This window comes from Pleurodeles waltl, chromosome 12 (assembly GCF_031143425.1).
Source record: "Pleurodeles waltl isolate 20211129_DDA chromosome 12, aPleWal1.hap1.20221129, whole genome shotgun sequence".
NCBI classification, from domain to species: Eukaryota; Metazoa; Chordata; class Amphibia; order Caudata; family Salamandridae; genus Pleurodeles; species Pleurodeles waltl.
In genome coordinates, this window is record NC_090451.1 from 596,533,218 (window position 1) to 596,558,404 (window position 25,187).

General features: G+C 45.1%; 1 protein-coding gene across 1 annotated transcript in view; it reads right to left on the reverse strand.

Moving 5' to 3' along the window:
- Positions 1-25,187, reverse strand: part of LOC138268285 (Fc receptor-like protein 3) — a 494,378-nt gene that overhangs the window by 295,201 nt on the left and 173,990 nt on the right. Inside the window, exon 2 of the mRNA XM_069217783.1 lies at positions 16,733-16,993. Coding sequence (XP_069073884.1) covers positions 16,733-16,993 — 261 coding nt within the window. The remainder of the gene's footprint in view (positions 1-16,732; positions 16,994-25,187) is intronic.

Consider the following 25,187-nt stretch of genomic DNA (forward strand, 5'->3'; position numbering starts at 1 on the left):
GCTCAATTCCCTTGGACCAGATAATTCTCACCTTGGTGCCTAATCTAATTATCGGGTCCCACTCTGTAACTCTGGGCAATAGCTTGCTTAATCTCCACAACAGCCCTCACAGCGCTTGGATGCCTGTCTTCACCCTGGGGCTGTCCAGGAGTGGGCGCCTCACAGGGAAAAGCCAGGAGGGGTTCCACAGCGGTATGCGTACATCGCCTTGAGACCCTAACGGGTGAGTATTGCGCTATACAAGTGCGAAGTTTACTCAGTCACTCCCGCAACCAGATAGCTGACTGAGGTCTGAGTGCAGGCACTGCCAGGGGAGACCCACAGGCCCTAACTATTTCACCAGACACACACACATACGGACACGCATAACCTAATTTTCTTTCTCTTTTTCTGTATCTTTCCTTTTTAGAGATACTTAAGGCATCGGCAAAGTAGACAATAGCCCAGGTCCCCTCTTCAGGTGGGCCCCTTGGTAAAGTAAAAGTCAAAATTCCCCACATAGTAACATTGTTTGTTAAAAACCAACTTCTTTTTCTAATTTGTCAACCAAGCATGCTCGGTTGTCAAATTCAGGGCCAGATTCAATAAGGATGTGGGCCAGGGCAAAGTCGCACAAAGTGATGAAAAGCAGCGCCAACTCTTCCAAGGGTAATAACAATTCAGCACAAAAAATAGTAAGGTGTCCCTTTAGCAACACAAATAGTGCTTGGCACTACTTTGCACCACTTTACCTCAAGGGGGTGTTACTTGTGTGTAACTAGCGCAGGCACCAATAGTGTTCAACACAAATCCCAGACTACTAAGACAGCAAGACTGGGCTTTACGTAAAAATAGCCTCCTTGAAGCAGGCACTTACATGAAAAAATGTTTTAACCTCTCCTATTATTCCTCACATTGAATGTGTACTGTAGCACACATACAATGCATGGAATGTGCAGGATGTTTAAAAATTGTCTTGCATAGGATTATGTACTGGAAGAATGTAGGAAATCTGCCTTTTCTACGTGAACATCATGGATTTTTGGCCTTTTGCTGTACCAAATATTTTTGGAGGATTTAGAATTCTGTGCACTTTACCCTTGCTAGCCAGTAGTAAAGTGTCTGTGCTTCCCCTTTAGACAGTTAAAGTCACATTCTACTAATTGGCATGTGTAACTTTCCTGTAAGTCCCTGGTACATGGTACAAAGTGTACACAAGGCTTGGACGTTAAATGTGACTAGTGGATTGCAGCACCTATTGTGCCATCCACTACACTGATACTGCAAACATGGCTTCAGGCATACATTGGAACCTGATTGTAGCAGTGGGAAAACTGCAATTCGACCTGTCCAAATAATCCCTTTTGATAGGTAAAAAATCCTCCTTTTTAACTATCAGTAATTCAACTCGGATAGGCATTGTAACCCACAAGACACTGTGCCTGTGATTTAAAAGTAGGACACATAGGGGGTCATTCTGACCTCGGCCGGCGGCGGACGCCGCCGGACTGGCTGGGACCGCCAGAATACCGCTGCGCAGTCAAAAGACCGCCGCGGTTATTCTGGGTTTCCCGCTGGGCTGGCGGGCGACCGCCAAAAGGCCGCCCGCCAGCCCAGCGGGAAACACCCTTCCACGAGGAAGCCGGCTCCGCTTGGAGCCGGCAGAGTGGAAGGGGTGCGACGGGTGCAGTAGCACCCGTCGCGAATTTCAGTGTCTGCTAAGCAGACACTGAAATTCAAAGTGGGGCCCCCAGGGGCCCCACGACACCCCATACCGCCATCCTGTTCCTGGCGGCCGAAACCGCCAGGAACAGGATGGCGGTATGGGGCTCAGAATCCCCATGGCGGCGCAGCAAGCTGCGCTGCCATGGAGGATTCCCCTGGGCAGCGGAAAGTCAGCGGTACACCGCCGACTTTCCGTTTCTGGCTGCGGCTGTACCGCCGCGGTCAGAATGCCCAAAGGAGCACCGCCAGCCTGTTGGCGGTGCTCCCGCGGACCACGGCCCTGGCGGTTTTTACCGCCAGGGTCAGAATCAGGCCCATAGACATTTAGGCCCTCAATACAACCTTGGCGGGCGGCGGAGGCTGCCTGCCAAGGTTTAACCGCCGAGCGGCCGCCAATGCTGCTGCAATCCCGCCGGCCGCATTATGAGATCCCCGCTGGGCCGGCGGGTGAAAACAGAGTTTCCGCCCGCCGGCCCAGCGAGGATGTCGCCCGTAACATGGGAGCCGGCTCCTAATGGAGCCGGCAGTGTTGCGGCGGTGCGACGGGTGCAGTCTGCTGTGCAGACAGTGAAAAGCAGGGTGGGGCTGTGCCTGGGGGCCCCTGCACTGCCCATGACAAGTGCATGGGCAGTGCAGGGGCCCCCAGGGGCCCCGTGACTCCCCTTTCCGCCAGCCTTTTCGTGGCGGTCTCTACCGCCATGGACAGGCTGGCAGGAAGGGGACTCCTAATCCCCTGGGCATGAGGATTAAAACCGCCGGGACAACCATGGCGGTAAGCCTGTTGGCGGTACAATCGCCAAACAGCCCTGGCGATCTTTGACCGCCAGGGTTGTAATGAGGCCCTGAATGTTAACATGTCCTTACATTGACTAGCACCCAAAAGCAATTTTCACTTTGGCAGACCTAGCTGTCCTATGTCCAAAACTAGAGTACAGATTAAAATACGAGTAATGTATCTCTGGAATCAGACCAGCTATAAAATATCTAAACAACAATTATTAATAGTTATTAAAAGTTAACTTTTCTATGCATAAAGTTCTTGGAGGCTAATTTGCATTGGTTTTCCTGATTCTTACAGCCAGTAATTCACCTTAAATATGTTTGAATAGGCGTGAAATGCTTCCCAGGAGTGAAAAACAGGCTTAATTGAATAAACATAGATTACTCATTTGAACCCCGTAGAATATTCAGGGTAGGGGCTGTAGGAATCGTTTATGACACTACAGTGTCAAATCCTGCTTGACCGCTCTGCGAGTATAACATTTGGGGCACACTTGAAAGGGGATAAAACAAGATGCTAGGACCATTCCTGTTGATCAACTGCCTGGGTGGCTGAAGGACTCTGATTTTTACCTACCAGATGTCTCCCCCTGGGGTACATAAACCCTTGGGGCAAGCTTGAATGGGGAGAGAACAGAATGTGAAGACAATACTTGTCGATCCACTCTCTGGCTGCTGAAGGACTCTGCTTTAGTCCAACCAGACTTCTATCTCTTAGTTTATTTTGTGTACAGTGGCATTCTCAAACTGGACTTTAGTGTTAGATTTCGGAACACACTACGATTACCATAGTACTCTTTACACACACGCAAACCTGCCCATAGGGGACAAGTTCAATACAGCCAAAGACTTTCACCATCTTGAAAATTCTCAAAGCGGGTAAGATCGACCACTATTATTTTTACCCCTTTGGTTAGGGCGGGCTCTAGATTCATTCCAATCCACTAGCTAGTGCAAAGCATAAATGCGTTACCTTCAGACAGCGACTTTAGAACCCTTTCTAGACCAGCTGAAGATCAGAAGAGGATTGGACCTGTTATCTGTGATGAGCTCTGAAGGACTTTACCTGCTCCGCTTGCACCCAGGACAAAGAAGTGAACTGAGAGTCAGATGGCTGACCTCCTGCTCAAGCTACAGGGATACAACAAGCTACAAGAATTATTTTCCTGGCAGTACCCTGCTGACGAGTGGCAACTGGACTTGGACTGGATTCTGCTGTTGGCCTCTGCCTGACACTGTATGAGCCTCTAAGTGCCTCCCCAGAGGTCCTTGATGCTTTAGCAGTATACTCTTGATGTGGAATAGAAGTGAAAGGATTAAATCAGAGGGAAAACTCTTTGACTTGAACATGGTTGGTGTATCCGCCCCATGTTCCATCGCTGTCAGCCTCAAATTGTGTTACGCCGCGGCTCTCACCACGGCGCTCGCCGCAGCCGCGGGCCCCGGTTCGCCGCGGCGCGGCACGCCAATCTCGCCGCGGCCGACGCCCCGGTCGCGGGGAGCGCCGCGGCCGGCGTTCCGGTTTCGACGCCCACCACGGTTGACGCTTGGGTCGCGGGGGATGCCGCGGCTCAGGCGAAAACCAGGGAGGCTCCAAGGAGCCGGTTTAAGGGTCGCGGCACTCGCCGCCTCCCCTATTATACATTTTACAATAAAAACAGACGCGGCAGGGCCGCTTACAGCGCGTGATGCGCTTTCTTGCATGTTATATCTCACTTACCGATATCCTGGGAACGAAACAGAACCCTTACACATGGTGCACTTTATACTTGTCCTTTTTTTCCTCTCAGCATGCTGACCACTCCCTCTCTACCCAGCATGCATTGTTTTACGCACATACCTAATTCACTATTGTTATCTCTTCCCCAATCCAAGATGGCGGTGTTCTACTTCCTGTTTCCTGTTTCCTGTCCAGGGGTATATAAGGGGATTCCAACTGCCTGTTCATTGCGTTGCAACACTCCTTGGTGATAGTCACGCTCCTATTTGATATCCTTCTGCGAATCCTGTCTGTTCCTGATTTGCCTTGTTTTCCTGCCTTCCTGAACTGCGGTCCTAATACCCTGGTGTCCTCCTTTTCGTTTCAGGGAGTTCCTGTGGAGGTTTTTTACCCTACTGGTGTTTTTCCTCTGGGACTCCTTCTGGAGGGCACGGACTGTAGTGGTTCGCTCATACCAAACAGCACCGTGGCTACCGGAAGGGGTCGCCCCTACCTCGGCCAGAGCAGAACCCGTCGGAACAAGGACCGTTCCCCTACGCCTCTCCGCTGCGAGGGTAAGACCGTTGAGAACCGCGACAGATTGCAACGCCCACAATTCCAGTTGCAGTCCGGAACTATGGATAACCCAGTGGCAAACACGGAACCTACTAACCAGGACCTACTGGTGACGATACAACAACAAGCTCAAGAACTCCAGCAATTACGTACTGAGAATACTGTTTATCGACAAGCCTTTGCCTCCAGGACCACAGATGTCCCTGCAGTAGCCGCCTCTACACCTCGATTTTCCGGGGATCCCACCACATTAAAAGAATTCCTGGATGCCTTAACGGTGTACTTTGCCTTTCGCCCCTCGCAATTTGTACAAGATAAGACCAAGGTGGGGTATTTGATTAGTGCCTTATCAGGACCAGCCTTGGCCTGGGCCACACCTCTAGTAACCAGAAACGATCCCTGTCTATCTAATTATTCCACCTTTATCACTACTTTTAAACAGATGTTTGAACGCCCTGGACTCGAGGCGTCAGCAGAAGAGGCTCTTTGCGAAGTCCAACAAGGGGGTCAGGATGTATTACAATACATCACCCGTTTCAGAGAATTAGCTGCAGAAACAACCTGGGTGGAACGTACCTCGGTGACACTCTTCCGTAGAGGTCTAAGAGAGGACATCAAAGATGAACTAGTACATTCTGCCAGGATAGAAAACCTCAAAGGGTTGATGGACCAAGCACTAACTATAGAGTATCGGTTAAATGAACGACGAATGAAGAAAAAGAAGAGTCGTTTGCCTTTTCACTCAGTACCATCTCGTCCCTTCGCCCATCGTTCCGAGGAAGCCCGCCCTGAATCCAAAGGGAATACCGAGGAAGAGCCCATGCAGATTGACACAGTTCGCGGACCTCTATCCGCCAGCGAAAGGGAACATAGACGAAGGAAGGGGCTTTGCCTATATTGTGGTGCAGCTGGTCACCTAATTCGCGCCTGCCCCATTCGTCCAAACAAGCCCTTGGGAAACGCCAACTCCCGTCCCCAGTAAGAAGGGTGAGGACGGGATATCGTGATATACCTTCTATTTGCTCTTCCAGGGAGGAAGGAACTGCTCTTTTTCTCTTACCAGTTACCCTCCATTTAACTGATGGCCGCGAAGCAAGAACTTTGGCCTTATTGGATTGCGGAGCCAGTGGCCTATATTTAGATGAAACCTGGGCCAAAGAACAACAGATAACACAAATACCCAAAGAAATACCAGAACAGGTACATACTGTTGATGGGTCACTCTTGGCCTCTGGACCTGTACAATACACCACCCCTACTTTCTGTTTACAGTTCGGTAAACATCAGGAAATTCTCTCATTTGACTTAATCTCATCACCACACCATGTCATGATCCTGGGAATTCCATGGCTTACACGGCACAATCCTTACATCAACTGGGAAACAAAAACCATTTTGTTATCCTCCCATTTTTGTCAACACCATTGCTATCCGGCCGGGGATTATTGGTCCCCAAAAAGTCTCTCAACAGCACCTGCCCAGGTGGGAGGATCCATTAATGTTCTACAGGGAGTTCCCAGACAGTATCAGGACTATATCGATGTATTCCAGAAGCCAGAAAGACCTGAATTGCCACCCCACAGAGAATACGACTGTGCCATTTCTTTAGAGCCAGACACTAGTTCCTTTTGGGCGGATGTACTCCCTCACCGAACCAGAGAAACAAATTCTGAAGGAGTACCTAGATGAGAATCTACAAAGTGGGTTAATAACTCCCTCCTCTTCACCCGCCGGGGCTCCTCTTTTCTTTGTACCAAAGAAAACCAAAGACCTGCGTCCCTGTATCGACTTCAGAGGGTTAAACAGGATCACTATCAAAGACCGGTATCCGTTACCCCTCATCAAAGACATCTTAGAAGCAGTCAGAGGAGCCAAGAGGTTCACTAAGCTGGATCTCCGAGGAGCCTATCATCTGCTAAGAATCAGAGAAGGTGATGAGTGGAAGACCGCCTTTAGGACACCTTTTGGTCACTACAAATATAGAGTAATGCCCTTCGGACTCACTAATGCCCCGTCCATCTTTCAAAGATTCATGGATTCTATCTTTTCTGATCTTTTGCAACAAACAGTGGTAGTGTATCTTGACGATATCCTAATTTATTCGGTTCATCCAGAGGAACATTCCAAGCACGTCCGCCAAGTCTTAGAAAGACTCCGACAACATCATTTGTTCTGTAAGCCTGAAAAATGCGAATTTGATCAGATAGAAGTGAAATATTTGGGATACTGTATAGACCAAACCGGAATTGCCATGGACTCAGACAAAGTACAGGCTATACTGAACTGGCCATCTCCTTCTTCCATCAAGGAGACTCAATGTTTTCTGGGACTAGCCAACTTCTACCGGCAGTTCATAGCAGACTTTGCCCAGAGAACCAGCTTCATTACTCAAACCCTCAAAAAGGAACACCTAAAGAAAGGTTTTTGTTGGACACCAGGCGCTGAGTCAGCTTTTCAGGACTTAAAGAAAGCCTTTAGTCAAGCCCCTATTCTTCGACACCGAGACACTAGCAAACAATTCATTGTTGTCACAGACGCCTCAGAAAGAGCCATTGGGGCTGCCTTGTTACAAAGACAAGACGATGATGACCTAGTACACCCTGTATTCTATCTATCACACATTCTATCTGATTCTGAGCGAAACTATTCCGTGCTAGAACGCGAATTACTCGCCTTAAAGGTCGTGTGCACTGAATGGAGACACTTTTTGATGGGATCAAAGGAGCCCTTCGAAGCCCGGACCGATCATAGAAATCTACAGTGTGTAAGAAATTTCCAGTGCCAAAATAGCCGGCAAGCTCGATGGGCCTTCTTCTTCAGCCAATATGATTTCTATATCACCTACATCCCTGGTTCTCAGAACATCCTGGCGGATGCCCTGTCCCAACGTTATCCTGGGTGCGGTGATTCCGCGGTTCAAAACTTATTCGACAACAATAAAATCATAGGGGTAGCACAGACCTTTTTAGATCAAGTTAAGTCTGAATATGCCCGTCTACACGAAACAGAACTAAAAAGGTTACGTCCACAGCTGCACATAGATCATGACTACTATTATCATGATAAGGCCCTGTTTTTACCCACTAAAACAGTGCAAATCGAAGCCTTACACATGTGCCATGATTCTCCTATTGCGGGTCATCGAGGAGTGAAAGCGACTCAAGATCTTTTGCTTCGCTCTTTCTGGTGGCCAACTCTCAAGGCTGACACTGAGGCATATGTGTTATCCTGTCCTACATGTGCTCAAGCCAAGACACCCCGAACCAGACCTGTGGGCTTACTCCGCCCATTACCTGTTCCCCCAGGCCCATGGCTTACCATATCCACCGATTTTATGTGCGCCTTACCTTCCTCAATGGGAAACCACGTCATAATGGTAACTGTGGACTCCTTCACCAAGATGGCCCACTTCACGGCCTTGAGAAAGTTACCCACGGCAAAGGAGTTAAGTCAGGTCTTTACTCAAGAAATTTTCAGGCTACATGGGCTACCCCAAGTTATTATATCAGACAGAGGTCCCCAATATATCTCCCGTTTCTGGAACCAATTCTGCAAGATCTTGGGGATCCAGGTGGCCTTGTCATCCGGGTTCCACCCTCAAACCAATGGACAAACAGAACGACTCAATCAGGGTCTCGAGCAGTACTTACGTAGCTTCTGTAACGCTACACAAAGTAATTGGGCTCCCTACTTACCGCTTGCAGAATTCTCCTATAATAACTCTCTACACAGTGCCTCTAAAGTCTCTCCTTTCTATGGCTCCTATGGTTTCCATCCCAGGGCCTTCCCAACTCCCCTGAGAGACAACTCCAACCTTCCCGCCATCTCCTCTTTCGTTCGACAGCTACGGGGTATACAGCGAATTATCCATTCTAACCTTGTGTCCACCAAGTCCCGCATGAAGACAATAGCAGATAGGAGACGCTGTGCGGCTCCTCTATATCGGGTCCATGATAAGGTCTGGCTCTCCTCTAGATTCCTACCTCTCCGACTCACCCAAAACAAATTCAAACCCCGCTTTTATGGTCCCTTTCTCATTCTCAAGAAAATCAACCCAGTATCTATGCGTCTTCGTCTACCTCGGACATGGAAGATCCATCCGGTATTTCATGTCTCGCAGTTGAAACCTTACCGTCCTGATCTTTTTCATAGACAGTTGCCCTGTCCCCCTCCTCTGTTGGTTGACAATGTACCGGAGTACGAAGTTCAGGAGGTCTGTGACTCTCGGTTTTTCCATGGGCGCCTCCAATTCCTTATTCATTGGAAGGGATACCCCATGAGTGAGTGTTCCTGGGAGGATGCCTCTTCGGTTCATGCTCCTCTCTTGGTCCGCCGCTTTTTTCGGCTCTTCCCTCACAAACCCGGGGCCTCGGGGGGGCATACTGTTACGCCGCGGCTCTCACCGCGGCGCTCGCCGCGGCCGACGCCCCGGTCACGGGGAGCGCTGCGGCCGGCGTTCGGGTTTCGACGCCCACCACGGTTGACGCTTGGGTTGCGGGGGATGCCGCGGCTCAGGCGAAAACCAGGGAGGCTCCAAGGAGCCGGTTTAAGGGTCGCGGCACTCGCCGCCTCCCCTATTATACATTTTACAATAAAAACAGACGCGGCAGGGCCGCTTACAGCGCGTGATGCGCTTTCTTGCATGTTATATCTCACTTACCGATATCCTGGGAACGAAACTGAACCCTTACACATGGTGCACTTTATACTTGTCCTTTTTTTCCTCTCAGCATGCTGACCACTCCCTCTCTATCCAGCATGCATTGTTTTACGCACATACCTAATTCACTATTGTTATCTCTTCCCCAATCCAAGATGGCGGTGTTCTACTTCCTGTTTCCTGTTTCCTATCCAGGGGTATATAAGGGGATTCCAACTGCCTGTTCATTGCGTTGCAACACTCCTTGGTGATAGTCACGCTCCTATTTGATATCCTTCTGCGAATCCTGTCTGTTCCTGATTTGCCTTGTTTTCCTGCCTTCCTGAACTGCGGTCCTAATACCCTGGTGTCCTCCTTTTCGTTTCAGGGAGTTCCTGTGGAGGTTTTTTACCCTACTGGGGTTTTTCCTCTGGGACTCCTTCTGGAGGGCACGGACTGTAGTGGTTCGCTCATACCAAACAGCACCGTGGCTACCGGAAGGGGTCGCCCCTACCTCGGCCAGAGCAGAACCCGTCGGAACAAGGACCGTTCCCCTACGCCTCTCCGCTGCGAGGGTAAGACCGTTGAGAACCGCGACAAATTGTGCCTAGGTTTCGGTCTATCACAACCAATAACTATCATTAGGGCTTTGTGCTTTTTGGTATTATTTCCACTTGGAACTTTTAAAAGCAAATATATGGTTTCCCTTATAAGATTTTTTAACTATACCACAATTTTGTTTCTTATATGTTCATATATTTTTCTAATTCAGTTTGGATTTCCATTGATTTGCATTTTTATCTTATTACTGTTTTGGTACTGAAGACATACTTCACACATTAGAGTAAGTTAAGCCGATACATAATTATTGCACAGTGATGCTTTCTACTACTTTTACAGCACAACAACTTTGGTAACTGCAAAACACATAATAAATCTGCCACTTAGTGTGCGTGCCTAGCCTTCCCAGCCTAAGCCCTCATACTCTCAAGCATTTACTGACACTTACATTGAAAAAAAATCTTTCAGTGTTGTTTCTCTCTCTCCTTATTTAACTCACTTATTCTACCTTCACCACCTCACTTAACCTCCCCATCTCTCCTTCTCAATGTACTGTCATCCTTCCTCACTATATCAACTCTCTGTACCTCACCTTTGTCTACCACATGCCATATTCAATAGACCCAATATACCTCACTTGACTCTCCATTTACCGCTCTCTTAAGACCCTTCACTTCTCAGTCACTCTCTATGCCTACATCTATCACTCTTGATCCTCTCTCTCTACCTTAATTCGCTTTACCTCATCCCTCTCTGTTACTTCACTGTTTTTTTCTATCCGACCTCCCTGTATCTCTCCTCTATCGATTTCCCTTCTCACACATCTTTATCTTTAACCACCTTTCTCTCTATCTCCATGGCTCTACGACACTCCCTCTGTCTATCTCTTGTTCACTTCTTTCTGCACACCACCACTCTCCTCACCTCTCTATGTCATTTCTCTCTCTCTACTTCACTACCTCCCCTCTTTCTACACCTCTTCTCTCTCTCTCACTAACAAACCTCTAAATAAATCTCACCATTAGCTCACTACTGAGCATCTACATCTGTTCCTTTTCCTTCACCTCTTTAATATGTTCATACTTTCTAGGTACCTATATTGATCTACCTCTATTCCTCTTTCTCCATTGACTCCACTCTCTGACCATGTCTATCACTTACACACATCTCTTTCTGTACCTCTTTCTCACCTCCATCTCAACTGTCTCTCTCAACCTCTTTCCCTATAGATCTCTCTACTTCACTGTTGGGACAGAAATGTTCTCTGCGTGGTAATAGACATGGACACCTGCCCTGAGTGCCCAAATGCACTATTGTCTGTACGCCTAATGCTGATTTTTTTTTGTCATTAGCAAACACACCTCATGCATGTGCCCCATAATATAGGCCTGTCACACAGACTGCAGTTTTATTGGATCGTGAGGGGCACCCATTGCACTACCCTCATAGTGGTGGAAAGCTACCACCTTCACCAAGAGTTAAGCAGCAGGAGCGAGGTGGTCGCAGCATACTGTGTAGTGATCAACTGAAGTGAATAGGTCCTTTTTAACCTGTGTCACTGGAGGGAGGCCTACTGACCCACTTACTTTTTAAAGTGTAGCTCTTGTGTGATTAACTCACCCTTGGCCTACATCAGTTAGATATAAAGTGCTGTGTAGTGCAAAAGTGGTGACTCTGCACTAGTTGTATGTGTGCCTGGGAACGGCACAGTACAGGGATAGACCACAGCTGTGCAGTGTTGGCCTGTACTTGGTGTATGTTTACCTGCAAGGAGTAAATTACATAAGGGATGTAGTGCTGTACAATGTGTGCATGGTGAGTGCAAGTACTGAGAGTGTGTGTATCTGTGAGAAGTGCAATACATGAAGGGTGTAGTGTTGTGCAGCACGTGCATGGTGAGTCTGTTTGCTGGCAGTCTGTGTGTCCTGTAAGTGGCACAGCATGACACAATATAGAAAGGATACTGTGCTGAGCAGTGTACATAGAGTGAATATGTGTGCTGAATATATGTGTGCCTGTGGTGACACAATACATGGAGATAACAGTGCTTGACAATGTGCGTGCTGTGTACACACACTGAGTGCCTGCAGCAGTACTTTACAAGGAGGACCCTGGGTTTCACTTTAGGTAGCCCAGACCTGTCTGGTGAAGACATAGGAAGAAGATGAATCCTCCCAGACACATTTATGCATTGCTGCATTCCTGCGACCTGAGGGGGGCATACTGGAGAAGTATACTCTTTGATTCAGTGAAAGATCACGAGGAAGGTGTGTAGGGACATCTAAGGAAGGCGAAGGGTCAGATAAGGGAATCATAAAGAGTAGATCTAGAGCCTGAGATTAACCTTTTGATGCACATACCACTGTGGCTGACATCCAGGTGTGGACTCTAGTCACTCCCATAGCCTGTGTTGTGGGACAATCAGCTTAGAATTATCCCAAACTGTGACCAATGACTTTTCCAGAGGAAGAGTGAGAGGAGAAGTGTGCACTTCAAAAGCAACAGAACCCCAACACAAAACTCCAAAGAGTTAAACCACAAATCACATTTGGTGTCTGGAAATGGACTATAAGAAGGAGAGGTTAAGACCTCAAATATTTGTCATCTGCCAAGCAGCCAGATGGGCAGTGAGAAGGGGCAAAGCTCTGTATGACTTCTGCGTGTGATGAGGAAGGGGGCCAAGGCCTGCTAGACTCCCTGCTGGGTGAGGGAACATCACTCAGGGAAACCAAGACCACCTGCTCTGGACCCTGAAGCACTAGTGCCTGCCTGTGTGCCCCCGCTGAAGAAGAGGAGAGTGTTGGAGAGTGTTGGAGGGAGAGAGGTCAAGAGCACTCCTGTCAAGTGGATCCCGGGGCACTGTGAGGAGACAGCTGCCATACCAGCAGAGTGCTGTCAACTCTGAGGAAGAGTAAAGACTGTGTGGCCTCATTGCCACAACTCTGTATGCCAGGAGGGGCTGTATGATATGGACTGCTGTGTGGTGAGGGCCTTCATCTTGCTTTGTGGTGTTGTATCATCTCCCTGCCAGAAGGGGCTGCCTGTATTCCGGGTGCTGTGAGGTTCGGTCTGCCGCCCCAGAACTGAAAAGTTGTGCGATTTGTAAGTCATAAGGAAGCATTGAGAATTGCACCTATCTGCCTTTATGAACTCAGGTGAACACTGTGGGTGTATCGCCACATGATGCCACATCATCAGGACCCCAATCAGGAGCATCAGAATCCAACCCTCTCCACCACTGGGAGCATAGAACTTACAGTGCAGGAGGAGCACAGAAGCACCTTGAATCGCTGCTGGAGCCAATCATGCAAGCTTGAAAGAGAGCCTGCACTTGCTGGAGGCGACCACGCCTCTCATATACAGCATAGTACTGGAGTATTGTGAGTGCCTGCAGATGGGGCATCCGATTAGATGCTGCACCATTCCTCGCTGCTGAAGCAGGTTACCATGGTTATGGGCCTATTAGGGATTGAGAAACACACTGCTAAGGGTGCTGCAGCACCAAGGCACTTTTGACAATTTTCTAAGGACCCGAGCGGAATCTTGCGTTAAGGCCTACAAGTGAACATTCCCTGGATGCGGCCACCAGTGAATAGGGAGTAATCCCAACTACTTTACAAGGAGTAGGTGTTACAGGGATTTGCCAGTGAAACACTAGATCCCTGACCTTAAGAGGAAATGTGTTATTGTTTATACATGTTGTAACATTTCTTTGAATGCACATAGTTAGAAATAAAATACTCCTTCTTATTACAAAGATGAGTATTTGACTGTGCACTGATTTACTGAAAAGGTTGTGTGCTTTTTGAGTTATTAGTCACGTTCACTAATCTGTTTTCACATTGCTCCCCGATGGAGCCTTTGACTGTTCGTCCACTGCTACAGCGAAGAGTCAAGTGCCGAATGAGTGCTTGGCCCAGTTGCTTAGGATCCATTGTAGTTTGAACCTTGGGAAATAAGGAGTAAAAGACTTCACCCACCACCCATTAGCCCTCTGAAACGAGTTCTGACACTCACCATGTCTTACTCTTGCAAATCTTTATCTGTATTTAAAACTCACCTCTTTTTCTCTATTTTACATATGTCTCTCAAATTATTTTCAATCTGAACCATATTTCTTTTCCTACCCTACAACCCTCTCTCTCCTTTTCTCTTTGTCCTCATTTCTCCCTTTACCTGGACAGTTTTTCTATACCGTATGTGATTTTTCTCTCTTTGTCTTGCATCTCTTTGTTTTCTTCTCAAGTCTCTGTGTCTACCTCTACCTTTCATTGTCTTTGCTGTTCTCTAATTCACCTCATCTACTACAACACCTCTCTCTACCTCACCCTTTCGAGTACTGTAATCCTCTTCCTCCTCCCCATTTCTGTTTCTGTCTTCTGCTCTCTAAAATCTTACCTATTTCACTACCTCTATTTCTCCTCTTTTTATCAATCTTTACATTTCTTTCTAGCTCAGTCGTCTTTCTCTAGCTCCCCTTTTCATTGTTTCTATCTCTACCACCTTATTCCTCTGCTTTACATTCCTCACTATACTGTTCTCTTTTTGTTTCTGTCTCAGTCCAGTATACTGCCCCATCTTATTTCTTATACTCAGGTAACTGTAAAGCCACAAGTGCACACATACACAGAGGAGAAAAGTAGAATTGTAGGGGAAGGCAAATTAGTAGGAGGTTATTAGATTTTAACCAATGGAATGGTGAACATCCTCAGAGCATTGCTTATACTTTTCCTGTTGCACAAGAATACCAGAAGCAATGGGTGTTATATTTGTGTTTACAAATATTCAGCTACTAACGCTAAAATTTCAAGAGCTAGGTGCATATGTCTTATTATAATATTACGCACTGGTACAATAAACGTCTAACAGATTACCCATAGCATGGGAGCAACAAGCTCATTAGACACAAGATTCCACATAAAATGTTGTTGCAAGTCAAAATGTGTAGATCCAAACTAAAAAAAGAAATGGCTTTTCAAGCTTCATTTTGGTACTGCTTGACTGGTGAAAACCAGGATGCTTTAGCTTTCACCTGCTTTTGCATTGTTCTAAACAAATCACCCCAAAATATGTATTGCCCAGGGCCTCACAAATCTTAAAGATGTCACTGCCCCTTTTTAGGTCTTGCCTACACATTGCATGTGCTGTGCTACAAGACAGATTATTTACAATCCACCTACAGCATATCATTTGTTGTTTTCGTTGTCAGTCTCATTTAAGTACATGTGTTCTTCCTAGTCTTTGGTCTTCCTCATCCTTATGCATCACACTATTTTTTTTATTATATAAGTGTTTTGGTACTATGTGTGGATGTGCAATGTGCTTTCCCATATTTAACACAGACATACAGCTTCTTATTTATATTGTTTTCACCCTATCTGCCATCTCTATTGATGTTTTAGTTACTTACACTCACAACTGTACTACTGTACGCCACTCTACTCTGCGCTACTCCACTCTAAGCCACTCTACTCAATGCCATTCCACCGTACATCACTCTGCACCACTCCACTCTATGCAACTCCACCCTACCTCACTCTGCACTATGCCACTCCACTCTACTCCATGCCACTTAACTCTATGCCACTCTCCTCTATGCCACTCCACTCAATTATCTTTGTGTGGCACTTAATGTCACTCTATTCTATCTCACTCGACTCTACGCCACTCCACTTTATGCCACTCCACGCCACTCCATGCCCTTCAGTTTCCTCAACTTTACATCCCTCTACTCTATGCCACTCAATTTCATGCAATGCCACTCTACAGTACACTATGCAACTCTACTCCATGCCACTGTACTCTACTACACACTACTCTACCCCACTCAACTCTATGCCCCTGCTTTATGCCATTCCAGTCTACTCTACCCCACTCCACTCAATGCTACTCCTCTCTATGCCATTCTACTCCACAACACTATTCCACTCCACTCTAGTCTACGCCACTTCACTCCACACAATGCCACTCTACTCTATGCCACTCCACACCACTCTACTCTATGTGACTCCACTCTACGCCACTCCACTGTACTCCACAAAACTTTACTCCTCTCTATTACACTCTATGCCACTCTACTCTGTGACAATCCTTTCTATACCAATCTATTCTATGTAACTCTATGCCACTCTACCTTAAGCCACTCTACCCTCTGTCACCCACTCCACACCACTCCACGCCATGCCACTCCAACTATGCCACTCTACTTTACTATTCTCTAAGCCAGTCTCCTCTATACCACTCTTTTCTCTGAACGCCACCCCATGCCACTACCTTTTAGCCATGCTGAACAACAGCCAAGGTGCTGTACAACATGAAAAAAACTCATTGGAAAGGTAAATCCCTCTCACATAGGAGTAATCCATTGGTCCTTCTCAAAATGTTACTGTATGGCAAAACTAGTTTCCTTTCACAGCCAAGCCGATATCTACGATTGGCTACAAATTCCCTACCTCTCCAACAGTTTGGTGTTCTGAGCATTCATTCTGTTCACAAAGCTCCTCCCTCAGACTCCTCCTTATCACTGCCCCTCCATGCTGAAGCAGCCTAAGGGACATACAAAGTGCTTCAATAAGCAACTAGTACTACATACCATAGACATACACTAACACGTTCTTTCTAGAACTAAGCTCTATTCGCCCCAATCATGTCCTATCTTCGGTAACTGATATGATACTTCCAGTTGTCACAAAATATTAAACACAATTGAAAACAGTGAACATTGGCAAAGAGATAGGTAGGACTATTAGCTTTTGGCTTACTGTAGTACTCACCGTCTGAAAATGCCAGCTTTACAGGGTCACTGCGTTCAGAACCGGTGGTTTTGCATGCGTACTCCCCGCTGTCACTTTTTTGTGCACTGTTTATCACATGGATGTTTATCATTCGACCTCCATTTATGTACATTCCGTCTTTGTAAAATACGTAAGAATTACCAACTCCTGTAGGAACACTGCACACGAAGGTAACGTGTGTGTTTATAAGCATTGTGGTCCACGGTGGGTCTATCGACAATTCAGCTTTTTGTGCACTCACTGAAAAGAGGCAAAAAAAACATAACCGATCAGTTAAATATCAGGTAATTCACAAACATGAAAAACATTAATATTAATCTGCCCTCAATGTTAGGCCGAAAACAATGTTAGTTATCCAATATGCCGGCAATTGTGGATACGCCTGCTTATTTATTATGTTACACAGCAATGTTTTGGTGGTATCGGTATCACCTGTCTTAGGAATGTAGGTATGAGGGTAGACCATTAGGCACAGACACTGGGTTCTAGGCAATATCTTCAGACATGGATTCCAGGCTATTACTGAATGTTTAGCTAAATCTGACGGCAGAGCTTTATATGCTCAGGCTACTGATTTTCAATTGGTATCCAAAGAGGTTCTCCATGTGTCATTTTAAGGATTTTGGGGGCCCAAGGAATATTATGGGGCATCTGTATAGAACAAATTTGCAGTGTATCATCCATTTACTGCTAAATAAAGGCGCATGATGCCAAACAATACTGAATCATCTGTCAAGCTTTGACAGGGTCACGAAAACATTTTAAATGTGTATTGCTGTTACCCCAAAAATCCATAAACTAACGAGAGAGAGAGGTGAAGAGAGCAATAATTAGACTAAAAAGAGATCTAATAGAGAGAATGCTCATTTTTCTTGGGGACCTCTTGGAGGGTGGGGGGTGCAAGGCAATTGCTCACTTTGCCTCTTCATTAAACCGTTTCTGGTTCTACAGAACTGTAAATCAGATTTTGGTATTTAGGAAGCAGGACTACATATGGGGCCTGATCGCTGGTTTGTTCTAAACCCTGAGGGCAGATATTGGGGCCAAAATAAACGTGTCTTGCCAGCTTCTCTCCATGCATTTATGGCAATCACGGAATTATTACCCCTGGAATTAGAAATAACTACACAGCCCTGGACATGCAGCGTGCCAAAACGCATACGTTTTCATGGATTCCAGACACTTCTTTCCTCACATTTATCAACTGATTTGAGGAGGTGGCAATGTGAGCAGGACGCCTCAATAGGATAAGACAGGCCTGAATGGGAGCTTTAAGGTGCGGATGCTTTGGGGAATCATTGCAACTTCGTAGTTAGGGCTTTAAATGGTATGACAAAATTTGTGTGTGTGGGGGGGAGAGGGAGGTCTCTAAAAGGATTACGCCCTATGTATTTAACGGTTGATAACACGTCCAGCCCTTATAAATTACCTGTACCTGGACACGTTGGAGGTCGGTGAATCTTTTAACCGAGTCGGGCTCTCCTCATCCTCAATAGTCGAGTCACTCAGATCAATAATCAATAACTGTTGTAATCGGTAATCAGTACTCAATTAATAGATCAATATAATACATCGGAAATCAATAACAGTTGGTGTTTCGGCGCACCATGACCTTTCAGTCATGAATAACCACACCAGTTTATTATAAGTTAGTGAATTTATTTCCCTATATTAACAAAGCTAGCACGATATATATGTGTCTCAAAACCAATTGATATATGTATATGAACATTACTAGCTGTCCATAACGGCGGAAGAAACGCAATCTACGTAAAATCTGAATAATGATACACTCTGTTATAGCAATGCAAATCACCAATGTGACTAACTGTATTTGACTAATTGCATACATTCGGTCAGCATAACAAGATTTCAATTCTTCATGGTACATTGAATGAAAACCTCGACTAACCTCTAATTAGCATTGGCATGTGGGACTTCATGCAAAACGAGTTTAGTCAACACAAATTTGGAAAGGTTCTAGCTAGGATCCTATCAAAATAGCAGTTGGTACCTAAAAGGAAAAAAAACACAATGCATAATACATTTATCCTTTCATATTTACCAAATACAATCAGCATTCAAGAAAAGTCTTCGTCCTTCAGGTACCGGTTGATCAGCATGGGGCAAATTTCAAAGGGGCAAAGTTAAGGGCAAGCTTCCTTGCAACGGCAAGGAGAATAGGGCAAAGTTACTGCATGGGCAAGACGGGGCAAATCAAAGTTAAAGTCTCTAGGGTGAGAATTCTTAAAGTCTCTTTCTCTCAGATAGAGAAAAGGGCATCAGGGTGTCGTCCAAAATGGAGTCTGGCATCAGGCTTCAAACTGGCATCGAGGAAAAAATGGCTGACTTCTCTTTGTCCGGTGGGTTTAAGTAAGAAACATTCCAAATTCTGTAGGGTCTTCCATTGGAGGGTTCATAGGTTGGCTTCAAATTGTCCAATCAAAATTGTCTTTTACTAGCGCCCATTTATGCATACACTGTCCTTGGCGCCTTGGAACACAAATTGTATCATGGTTTGCCAATTATTTTACTATCTGTACCTTCATTGTCCGCACCTGCAGAGACTGACCTTGTATCAAAGGGGATGTAACCGGCCTAGCACGAAACCTTGGAGATAAGTGTACCAGCCAGTTTCTACTGGAAAAAATACAACTTCAAGCAAGAATATATTTCATTAATTCAAGGAAAAAAAGAATCACGCAGTTAGAATTTGAAACCAAGCAACTAGGCCAAAGCCTGTACTAAATTTAAGCTAAGCAAAACAGTTTTCAAACAAGAAATCATGGCATACATTTGCGATTATGACGGATTAATACATTTTTAATACTTCATGATTAATAAAGCTCGTTTATAATGATGGCGAACTACCCCGAGGGCACATTTTCCCTCGTATATTATTTCTTTTACTAACATCACTCTATATTATTAGTTTGATTATGCAATATGTATGAATATATGTAGGACCCTCTTTTTCTGCGTCATCAATCCCTCCTCTGATGACTAATTATGTCATCACATCAAATCTACCCACAAATTTTATTCCATTAAAATTCTGTATAGTAATTTGGCACTTCAGTCAATTCCCTTTTTCTTTTAGTCCCTTTTGACTTCTCCCTATAAATTTCCACCATTTTGTTCTCTATTTTCTCTTCTCTTTTTCTTTTGTTCCTTGCTTTTAACATTTTGAAAGCTTTCCATATTCCCCAAGAACCTAATAGACAAATTAATATTATTAATATTCCCTTTACTATTTTTAGTAACAATCCGTTCCAAACGTTGCTGAGCCAATTTCCCACAGAAGCAAATCCTTTTCCAATTTTCTCCCAAACTCCGGGTTCTTTCAATTCCTTTAAATCTACACTTTCTCTAGTTAAATTTGTAAGCATTGTTCTAATTTTTCCCCTGTTGTCGGGTATATAGGTACAACAGTGACGCGTGCCAAGCATTTTGCAAACGCCGCCATCCTTTGCTAAAAGAATGTCTAAGGCAAGCCGATTTTGAAGAGTCATAGCTCTTTCTGCAGCGAGTTCAGCATCCATCAGGATTATAGCTCCCGAAAACTTTGTCAACATGTTATCCACAATAGTAGACAACTTTCGTATTTTGATTGAATTCAATATGACTCCTACTGAAGGAATCATAGCTCCAAATATATCTCCTACCACGCCAGCAGCTGTCTCCCTTTTCTGAACATGATGTGATTCAGACAGCCTTGGAAATTTCTTTAAGTCATCTAACTGGTAAACCTTTGGGAACAATATTCCCAAATAACACCTCCCATACCATCCTTTAGGAAGACGATAATAGGCGTTGAGTCCACAAATATAATATACTCCAGGAATAACTGGGTCTTGTCCATTCAGCATGAACGTCCACTTTTTGTTGAAATGCGTATGTGTGTTTACATTCACTCGTTCCCACAAAAACTGTGTCATAATATGATGGAAATCTATGTATACAAAATCTTCCCACATGCAATGTATCTAAGGCTATTTTCCCTTGTGTCTTTATTGCGGCAAAAGCATAATTATCTACAGACGTCCTTTCGTGCAACTCCTTCTCTAATTTCTCCTTCATTTCGTTCTTTCTGTCGTCAGTGCGGTCTAAAAATTCTATTTCTATTGGTGAAAGCAAGCATGTAAGGTTCTCCCTATGTGCGTGAGCTGTGTAGAAAGGGGACATTGGTTCGAAAAATTCCCTCATTAATTTGGCAGACCAATCTCTAGCTATCTTACTTAGGTGCCCTATTATGGGGACATATGCAAATGTAACATCGTAATTAGTATAGAAATAATGAATGTCTTTTTGAGCATAAAATCTGGAAGCTACTATACTACATGTAATTCCATACGTAAGAGGCATGCTGTGATACGTTACCCCCTCCACTACTGAGGTAGGTATTTGTGTACACACATAACAATCTTTCGCATCCATGGTCTCAACATACTCACTCAGTAAGCGATAGAAAACGTTAGATGAAAGTTCCTTCTTATCATGCAAGTGTCTCTCGTCTTGCTCGAGTCTCTTCAGAGCTGTTAGTTCAGTAACGATAATAGGTTTAGAAGTAGAAGCATCATTCGTCTCACCCTCGCCTTTACCATGCATTCCAAGAACTATTGCTACAATTATTAGTACGCATGCGATCAGTAAGCCTATACACATGTATTTACAACACTTCATTTTACGTCCCTGTGTAGTGAAGCTAGTCATGATCTGTATAGAATCAGAAAGCTGAAGACACTTTATCAAAGCGTATTTGCAGGTTTTTTTTTTTTTTTTTTTCTTCTAAGTTGCAGGTATTTACAAAGCTGAACGAGTTCAATGTTCACACAGTTTCTTTAGCAGCTTAGTCTCTTATCGGTTAGCAGCGTTGTCTCAAAATCGGTTTCAAAGTCAATCAAGTTAGCAATGTCTTAGCCGGTTGAAAAGTCAATCAGGTTAGCAATGTCAAGTTAGCAATGTCTTAGCCAGTAAAAGAAAATCAATCAAGTGATCAATGGTTTCAATCAACAGAGTCCATAAAGTTTTTATTTCCAAAATGAAGTTCTGCCTCTTCGTTCTCAAGGCTGAGGGATACGAATTCGTCTGACGAATCGTTATTGGCTACGTATGCCCACTCCGGACCGGAATACCTCCTGCTCGGTATCCTTTTTCTTTTCAGTTTTGCATCTCTCTTTGATTCTTTCTCACTGTTACTTTCCTCTTTGGCCAAGTCCTTTTCTTCACTCGGTGTTGGTACTACGACAGACACTTCCTTTCTTTTCTCTTTCACTCTTGGCCCTTCACTGTCGTTCAACGTTTCTCTAGTTCTCAGTTTCACTGGTGATATACTTGGTCTTCTTTTTGCACTAGGTCCACTTGATGGGCCTGCGATCTCTTCTGAAGAAGTTTGAGCAGTTTCGTTCTGTTCTGCCTTGTCCTCTCCTTCTGGGGAGTCAATCAGGTTTTCCTTTTCTTTTTCTGTACCGTCTGCTTCTGGGAAAGGCCTCCTCTGATCAGGCTCTCCTGCTTCTTCACCTCTTTCGAGCCCTTTGTCACCGTTACTTTCTTCAGGCTCTTTGTCACTTTCAGCTGCTTCAGGCTCTTTGTTACCTTCAGCTGCTTCAGGCTCTTTGTTACCTTCAGCTGCTTCGTCGCTGTCTGAGGCTCCTCCTTGGTCTTCCCCAAGTGAATCGGTTGTTTCGTCCTCAGAGAATATTTCTCCCTCCTCTATTTCTGCCTGTTCGCTTCTAGTTCTGTTTTGCTCTGCCTCAGCGCTCGGCACTTTGTTATCAGGTACTGGCAGTTTCAGCGCTTCAACTTCCTCATCTGTGGGACACAACACCCTCTTTGTGTGACTGGCGTGAATCCAGTTGGGAACTCCCGCACACTTCACAGCGGTGGTAGTCGTCAAAATCACTTGGAAAGGTCCTTTCCAACGGGTTCCAAACACGACTTCCTCACGTGCTTCTTTATCACGACCCAGTCACCTGCTTTCAGGGTGTGTCCTGGACCTTGGATCGGTGGCAAGGTGGTTGCCTCCACCTGGTGAGAGAAAGATCGAACCACATCAGCTAGACCTTTGCAGTAGTCTAACACCATATCATCTGTAATATTCAAAAGCGCATTTGCAGGAACTGCTGGAAGTCTCATAGCTCTGCCCATGAGAATCTCGTGTGGGGACAATCCAGTCTTTCTGTCAGGGGTGTTTCTCATTGACATTAGTACCAAAGGCAATGCGTCAGGCCATTTCAAATTTGTCGATGCACATATTTTCGCCATTCTCGATTTCAATGTGCCATTCATTTGCTCCACTAGACCTGATGCTTCAGGGCGGTAGCTACAATGCAGCTTTTGCTCAATGTTCAGTGCTGCACAAAGCAATTTTATTACTTCATTATTGAAGTGACTTCCCCTATCTGATTCTAAAGAGATCGGGAATCCGAAACGTGGTATTAACTCTCTCAAGAGTAGTTTTGCAACTGTGAGACTGTCGTTTCTGTGTGTAGGGTATGCTTCAATCCAGTGACTAAAAATGCACACAATCACCAACACATACTTCAAGCCTCCATGCACAGGCATCTCAATGAAGTCCATTTGCATCCTGCTGAATGGACCCCCTGCTCTTCCAATGTGGCTCAAATTTACTACTGTTCCCTTCCCTGCGTTCATCTGTTGGCAAATGACGCAGCGGTGGCAAACTGCTTCAGCAACTTGACGGAATTTGGGGTTAAACAAATCAGTTTTAAATAACCTAATCATGGCATCCCTCCCAAGATGAGCTTGTCCATGGTAAAATCTGGCTATCTGTGTCAAAAGGCTATTTGGAAGAACAAATTTCCCTTCACTTGAAACCCATAATTCATCTAGTCTCTTTACACATTGTGATTTAGTCCACGAGAGTTTTTCATCCTCACTGACACCATTCTGTAGGGATTTCAATTCGTCCATTGTATCTATAACTTTTAGAGCAAATATTTCGCTTTGTTCAAGTTCTGGTTCACTTATCAAATTCCATTCATCCCTGAGCAATATACAGTTCAATGCGCAAAACCTTGCGACTTGATCCGCATATCCATTTCCTAGGGAAACATAGTCTTGTCCCTTCGAGTGTGCACTGCATTTCACCACTGCTACTTCCCCTGGTAACTGAATGGCATGTAACAATTCTCTTATTCTTTCACCATTTTTCACTGGTGATCCTGAAGAGGTCATGAAGCCTCTCTGTGACCACAATTGTCCAAAATCATGCACTATTCCAAACCAGTATTGGCTGTCAGTGTAAATGGTAACTTTCATTAGTGCAGAAAGTTGGAAAGCTCTAGTAATGGCTACCAATTCTGCTACCTGTGCTGAGTAAACCCCTTGAAGCCAAGAGGCTTCCAGAACACCTGTTACAGTACATACAGCGTACCCTGCTTTCAATACACCCAGTGCATCTCTTAAACATGAACCATCAACAAAAATGATTTGATAATTTTCTTCTAATTTGGTATCTTTGATATCAGGCCTTGGTTTGGTGCAAAATTCAGTCACCTGAAGGCAGTCGTGCTCGATGTCTTCAGCGTTCTCAATTTCAGCATTTTCACTGGGAAACAAGGTTGCTGGATTCAACGTAGTGCACCTTTTCAGCTGCACATTAGGTGATCCCAGAATTATTGTTTCGTACCTTGTGAGTCTAGCACCAGTCATGTGCTGTGTTCGGGAACATGTCAGAAGTATCTCGACTGAGTGAGGGACCATGACTGTTAAAGGGTGTCCCATCACTATTCCTTCACTCTGAGTGAGGCTGATACCAACTGGGGTTACGGCGCGCAAGCACCCTGAAAGTGCTGCTGCGACCGGATCCAAAGTAGCTGAAAAATATGCTACTGGTCTGTTTACGCCACCATGGGCTTGGGTCAAGACAGACAAGGAACATGCATCACGTTCATGACAAAACAATGTGAAAGGTTTTGTGTAGTCAGGCATACCTAAAGCTGGAGCCCTGCACATGCATTCTTTCAATTCAATAAAAGCATCCATCTCCTCTCCTTTCAGTTCAATTTCATCCAATGCATCCTTCTGGGTCAGTTTCAGTAAAGGTTTTACTAGAGTTGAGAAGTTGGGAATCCATTGGCGACAATAACTCACCATTCCCAAAAACTTCCTCAACTCCCTCCTCGTCTTTGGGGGACTCATTTGAAGTACACTTGTTATTCTTTCTTTCATTATTCTCCGTGACCCTTTCTCTATTTGATGACCCAAATATTTCACTTTCTTCTGACAGAACTGCAATTTTGAAGGAGACACCTTGTGTCCATTCCTTCCCAAATGGTTCAATAGGGCAATGGTGTCGGCTGTGCAGTCACTTTCTGTCTTGGATGCAATCAGTAAGTCATCAATGTACTGTACTAGGGTTGACTCGAATGGCAATTCTGACGCTTCCAAGTCTTTCTTTAGAATCTGATTG